Source organism: Engystomops pustulosus, chromosome 10, assembly GCF_040894005.1.
Source record: "Engystomops pustulosus chromosome 10, aEngPut4.maternal, whole genome shotgun sequence".
NCBI classification, from domain to species: Eukaryota; Metazoa; Chordata; class Amphibia; order Anura; family Leptodactylidae; genus Engystomops; species Engystomops pustulosus.
Window position 1 is genome coordinate 24,992,065 of NC_092420.1, and position 7,059 is coordinate 24,999,123.

Below are 7,059 nucleotides of genomic sequence, written 5' to 3' on the forward strand. Positions count from 1 at the left end.
ATAAGACGACTGGTTGGAATTGAAGGATAGATGAGTACAGAGATATCAGGGATTTAAAAAGAACCTGTCATCAGTTTTGGGACACTAAAGAACACTTCAAGGGCGCCGATCGTGCCAAAGAGTTAACACCGCCGATTGGAGCATGCTCTGACTGCAGTTGTTTCACGGCCATGTTAGTGGTGGGACTGGGGCACATTTACTGAGGCCCTTGCGCCAGTTTTCCATCGGATTTTGCAAGTTCTTTTAGGTGCAAACTGCTTGCACAGGTAGCTGCACTTGGCATCATGCAACATAAACTAGGAGGCGTTCTGCTGCGCAGTCGGACCGTGCACCAGATTTAACATTTAATATCCGCCAGAATTGTGTCGCATGGCCCACATTACATGTTAAAGGGGCACCAAAAAAAAGTTGGGGCAGTGCAGGGAGCGCAAGATTCATGAAAAACGTGCGGCAGAAATCCTGAATCTGGCACCCCCTGCACTTTACACTAAATGCAGTTTGCCCTGTTCTTAGTAAATCTGTGTTTCCCGATACCCGTTCAGCTATGACTAAGAACTGAACTAGTAGTGACTCCACAAAGTAGAATTACAGAGTGGAGCGCTATTAGCCAAAAATGTGGTGATTGTGAATGTGACAGTACAGATTACTTTAGTGGACATACACACAAGGCAGAAAAGGGTTAATGGAGAAAGGGTAATGCTAGGGTTAAATGTTGTTATGTGATTTTCCTGTTAGAAAGTAACACAACCATCAGCCTCAGAAGCAAAATTCCTGTCAGGAGAGAGAGATCGTCCTGTAATTTATATCAATAAAAAGTACCAGAGAGCAAAACTGTTCTAGGTGCTCAGGAAAACCAATCACAGCTCAGCTTTCACTTGCCTACAGGAGTTTGTAAAATGAAAGCAGTGCTCTGATTGGTTGCCATGAGCAACTAGTACAGTTTTTCTCTCTGTACTTATGATAAATCTCCTCTCCATTGCATGGCCATAGATGACAGTCAGGGTGTAGCTAACGGCAACCCAGGCCATACATCAAAAGGCCAGCATTGGCGGAAATGAGCCCCACACTTCTGAAATCTAAAGTTAGAAGAGGCACCAATATACAAAATATTCGCTCTTTTACTGGAAGAGACGGGGGTTGGGGGGTAAAGGGGAGTAAATGGTAGGGCAAAAGATATGGACAAATGCCACATCTTTTGTCCTTCATGCGCTGCTACAAAGGTTGGAAGGTATGAAATATGAAAATTACAAATCTATGGGATTTTCATGATGGCTTATAGTGAAAGGGAACTTCAGGGCATCTGCCCCATAAGTTCGGTTTTGATCCCTCAATCACTAGGGATCCCACAGATTGGATTTTAATTTGGAAACATTGGTAGACTATGATAGCACAATCCCTTTAAGGCCTTATGTGCACAACCATGTCCCCACTCAGGCTATAACCCGGATGTAGCACATGGCCAGGTGAAGAACGGAGGGGGAGTGAGAGTGCCCCCACATACACACATTGAAAGCTGAGTACTCGGCTAGGTCATGAGGAGACACTGTGAGTGCTATATGCATGACCAGGTGCCAAAGACCTCTATGGGGGCCGTTATATGACCGTATTATTGCGTGCATGGGGCCTAAGCTTCCATTTGCATGATGTGTCTCAAACTTTAGCCAGACCGTACTTGTAATTTATATAATGAGCCACTTTTTCCACTACAAGTGCGTTGTGTCAATTAGGGCACATAATATGTAGATTTCATTCACCTCTGTAACAATGATTGTCTGCTGATCTTTGTTCTAAATCAGGATGAGTTCACATGGGAAATATCAAATATTCCTGTGACAAACCCAAAAATCTGACTAGGGTCTAAAGAAATCCATTTGCCTGCCCCCAAAACAACCCACTCTTATGTAGTCTGGAATAAGATGTGTCTTTACCACATATAAATTACTTATTGATGTAGAAATAGATGTATTAATGTAGCATTATGCAGGTCCAAAGCCTGGTCCAGTGATGAAAGGTTTTCTCAGTATGTGATATTTTGTGTAGATGTGAGAAGAGAGTCTAGGGGCCCATGTTCTCATGAAAGTGAATTCTCGTGAATCTATAAAGTATCTATGACAGATAATTATCAGAGACAAAGATACACAGTTTGATGATATAAACTGACTTCTTTATTGGCTACATTATAGTTTTGTATGTAGAAGTTCTTGTGGCCCTGTAGATGGTGATGATGGGTCTCTGACTCACAAAAAGTTGTCCTTCAGCAACTCAGGAGAGGAAAAACCCCCAGTGGAGGAAACCTCTAGGGAACCATGGCTGAAGGACTGCCCTTCCCTTGGGCGATGGCTGAATATTTGTGAGGAGAGAGACCAAGCCCAGAATCTGCTTCTTGAAGCACGGGTCAAGTGATCCTTACATGGTGGTCATGATGATAGCGATGGTAGAGTCATCACTTCTATCTGAAGACCCCGCTCTGGAATAGTAATCTGCAAGAAATATAATAGATTGTGACTAAATGTGGAGCAAGTATATATTTGCAGCATTCAATTACAAAGTATAATGTATGACTGACTCTCTATTATGTCTTACCTTGGGAGTCCAGTGCTTGGAGCCAAGTCTTCTGGGTGGTGCAGTATTACATGGCTCGGCTGGGCCGTGTAGTACACAATTTTATAATTTGCATAAATGACAAACTAATCTCTGCTACATTGATATATGGACATTATACTTACTTTTCCTATGATTTTATCCAGGACAGACATCATTACACATTTCTCAGGATGTTGCAATGTTTGCAACACGCTCATTACACTGCAGAGTCCTGGTTCTCTCTTCTGTAGATGGTAAATACCTTTCCAGGACACTGTCAATGATAAATGCTAAAGAAAAAACATAAATCCATATTATAAACCCCAGGATTGTAGAGAGCAATAATAATGTTATTACAGTATGAGAGGTAATAATAAGCTGAGCATCTACTGACCTGCAGAGACTAAAAGCAGGTAACTATATGAATCAGTACAAAGCAGCGTCCACCGCTCTATAATGATGGAAATTATTTCACTGATCTATAAAGAAATTACGGTATGTTAATATTCCAAATATTAAATCAAACAATAATTTTAGCAATAAGTTTTGGTTGCATTCCATGGAATCCTGTGACTGCCTCCTCTCTGCTACATTAATATGTGGATATTTTCCTTACCTTTTCTATGATTTTATCCAGGACATTGTCATGTCCATTGTTGTGGGTGTCCAGTTCGCAGCCCATGTGGTCCACATTACACTGCAGAGTCCTGGTTCTCTCTTTTGCAGATGGTGTAGCCTTTCCAGGACACTGTCAATGACAATTGCTAAAGAAAAAGAAATCCTTATTGTAAGCACCAGGATTGTAAAGGGTAATAATAATGTCATTACAGTATGAGAGGTAATAGTAAGATGAACATCTTCTGACCTGCATAGGCTCAAAGCAGGTAAGTATATATATCAGGATGAGGAGAAGCATCGACCACTCTGTGCCAATGGAAACAATTTCACTGATCTGTAAAGAAATAATATTAATAATATAAAAATTTAATATAACAAGAACTTTAGAACAAATTTTTACTGCATTCCATGGAGTCCTGTGACTGGCGGCCATGCTACATAGAGATAACTGGTTAAGTGATAATATGGATATCATGGCCCCCAATGATGATATGATAAGTTAGTGTTCCCATTGGTATCCCATAGAACGGCTAGAATGTGTCCAATAAAACATATTTTTTAATAATAAGATTGAATCCAGGTGATGTTTATAGAAATGTACAGGACTTACCTTCGCATAGTCCCCAATGCACAGCTTGGTGAACACCGATAACTGACATCCAGAGACTGATTTATTATAATTCAGGAAAGTAACATAAGATTATCATGTGTATTATAACATTTACTACATTTTATGAGGGACCTCCTTATTGTAGGCAGCAGGATATATGATAATATATGATATATAACACAAGGCAGCACCGCAGATTTCTTTTCAGTTTGTAAAAAGTTCAACAATGTCGCCTTCTTGTAGCAGCAGGTCACCATCTGACGGCTAACATCATAGAAGTGACCAGAAATAGTTTACTGCGTTTCTGGAATATGCCGTCCAGTTCTGGCCTCCGGTCCAAAAAAAGGATGCCCTGGAGCTGGAGACGGTTCAACGAAGAGCCACAAAAATTATAAGGGGTATGGAGTCAGATATGAGGAAAGATTAATACAACTAGATTTATTTAGAGGGGACATGATTAATTTATATAAATATATGAATGGTCCATACAAAATATATGGTGGTAAATTGTTCCAGACTAAATCAAAAGACGAGGGGGCACTGTCTCCATCTGGAGAAATCAAGGTTTAATCACCAGAGGCGACAGGGATTTTTTACTATGAGAACTGTCAATCTGTGGAATAGCCTGTCTCAGGCGCTGGTCATAGCAGGGACAGCAGAGAGCTTCAAGAAGGGTCTAGATGCCTTTTTACACCTCAATAACATTGATGGTTATGTTATATAGAATTGTTTCCCATAAATCTCTTCCTCATCCAATCCCTTCCCCTTCTTGGTTGAACTTGATGGACATGAGTCTTTTTTCAACTGTACAAACTATGATACTATGACTGTAAATCTGATTACAAAGGACAGGTGGATTTCATGTGATTGTATTAGTATAGAAAGGATACAGGTAATAACACCGATGAAGGCCATTGCGCTGGACGCCATTCTTATATGGCAGATGGCTCTGCGGATTCCAGGAACTTTGTAGAGTAGTATGGCCTGCCACAGGTTGTAAACGCAGCCACAAGCAAAGGCGAAGATTGCTCCTACCCCGTGCGTCACTGGATAAAAAGCGGTCTATATAATAAACAGACATAGGTAAGAGGAAACATCTCAATATATACTAGCCCTATATACTAAACTGGAGAGCTCCAACAATAATCAAACACCATCCGTACACTTACAATCTTCAATAACTTACCTCAAACACAGACATCACAGCGGTGCCAATACAGGATGTTATTCCCATCGCCAGCAGGATCTTCTGTATCATGGGCTGACGAGCTCCAAAGGCCTCAGCATGAAGCAGGATGAAATTGTACAGGAGCAACGCCAGAAACAGATCTGAAAAAAGAGCCAATGATCAGAATAAACCATCTCAAAATTATAAGACAACCTATTGACCGTCCCTAACTGCCTGCATAGCAAGTAACCAAATTGAACCCCCAAACCATCCTCTTTAAGAAAAAAATGAAAATACCATATCTTACATTTAAACTTGTGCTATGACAACAGGGAGTCGGCCACAGCTTTATTAAAGGGGTTGTCCACTATGGGCAAATATTTGATATGGTATGTGTAATGAAAAGTTATTAAATTTTCCAATATATTTTCTGTATTAATTCCTCTCCTTTTTCTAGATCTCTGCTTGCTGTCCTTCTAAAGAAAGCTTCTATGTTTACTTCCAGTTGATAGAAATCTGCCCATGGTGATGTGACGGACATGCAGGTGCACAAACCGTTATTATCACAGAGACTAATAGTAGTTGTGTGATACTAATGGCTTGTGCACCTGCATGTCCATCATCATCAATAAGTGGACAACCCCTTTAACTTTAAACTCCTCCTCATAGAGTAGAAATAATTTTTATAACTTCAAATAATAATCCCGTTATTTATATAGTGCACACAGATTCCGCAGCGAGAGAAGATACAAACGCTTTGCAGATGTTGACCTGGGACTTGAACCCTGGTCCCCAGCGCTGCAAGGCTAACCACTAAGTCACCATGCTACCCAAAAAACTCTAACCCTTATGACCTGGCCCTTTTTTCAAAAATCTTTAACTTTTTTTTTTATTTTTACATATAAAGAGCTGTGTGACATGTTGTTTTCGGTGTGTAACAAATTGCACTTCATAGTGACAGTATTTAATATTCTATGCTGTGTACTGGGAAGCAGGAAAAAAAATTCCAAATGCAGGGAAATGCAGGTGAAAAAATGCATTTGCGCCATTTTCTTGTGGGCTTGGATTTTGCGGTTTTCACTGTGCGCCCCTAATATCATGTCTTCTTTATTCTTTTGATCGGTGTGATTAAGAGGATAACAAATTTGTATAGGTTTTATAATATTTTCATACATTTACAAAAATTAAAACCTCCGGTACAATTTTTTTTTTTTTTTTTGCCATCTAAGTCTGAGTTCTTTTTGATACTGGTTACTAAGGATACACTTACTTAGCAACCACAACTTTTTCTATGAGGTCATCAGGAAATGTCACACTAGAAAACTTCTTGCAGCCTTAATAATCAGATGGTAAGTTTTGGGCCAGAATTATCTTATAACCTGTTATCAGCAGCAGTAAACACATATTATCATACATTTCTATGAAATTTACTTACTGGCATTGGACATCCCAAGGAATCCGATTTTAAATGTGATCTTTTCAGGATAATAATTTCCTGTATCGCTGTGAAATGAAAAAAAGAAAAATAGTCAAATATTATTTACATGAGGAATGTATTGAATTGTATAATCTGAATTTTCTGTACATTATAATCTATAGGACGGAGGGGAAAATTATAGATCTATAAATGTAATAAGTGATATGAGCGTCTTGTGTTTCTCCATCTTACCTGATATACATCAGCAGGGGGGCATGGCCATAGATAACAGTCAGGGTGTAGCTGACCGCAACCCAGGCCGTACACCAAAAGGCAATGAAGAGGGGGACGAACCCCAATCCTCTAAACTCCATAGTATGCAGGAGAGTCGCCGATACACAACTAATCGCTCTGTGTCATCCACAGAAATGAAGTCTGGCTGTCTGTCACTGGAATGTTACCTCCTGGCTCTTTATGACATCACAAACAAGTGATGATGTCACAATGGTCTGCTCAACCAATCAGTATGCTTCTTTCAGTTTTCTTTTACTCCTATAGTTATAGTCTTGCAGGTAAAACTGCAGCTCATTTGAAAAAATGCTGTTTATACAGCCTATGCTCAGGTAGCCTTAAATGAATAAATTATATATATACTTCATATTA

General features: G+C 39.7%; 1 protein-coding gene across 2 annotated transcripts; it reads right to left on the reverse strand.

Moving 5' to 3' along the window:
- Positions 1-2,152: 2,152 nt before the first annotated feature.
- On the reverse strand, positions 2,153-6,841 carry LOC140104538 (DNA damage-regulated autophagy modulator protein 1-like). 2 transcript variants are annotated; one of them, XM_072128113.1, is made up of 8 exons: positions 6,649-6,836; positions 6,415-6,482; positions 4,998-5,140; positions 4,702-4,873; positions 3,812-3,867; positions 3,449-3,535; positions 2,978-3,347; positions 2,153-2,873 (listed from the first exon to the last, which is right to left on the reverse strand). In XM_072128113.1, the coding sequence occupies exons 1-7, from the start codon at positions 6,768-6,770 to the stop codon at positions 3,276-3,278; spliced, it is 720 nt and encodes a 239-aa protein (XP_071984214.1). In that variant the 5' UTR covers positions 6,771-6,836; the 3' UTR covers positions 2,153-2,873; positions 2,978-3,275. The 2 variants fall into 2 exon arrangements, with proteins under 2 accessions (XP_071984214.1, XP_071984215.1); XM_072128114.1 differs by lacking the exon at positions 3,449-3,535 and having other exon boundaries at positions 6,649-6,841.
- Positions 6,842-7,059: the final 218 nt, after the last annotated feature.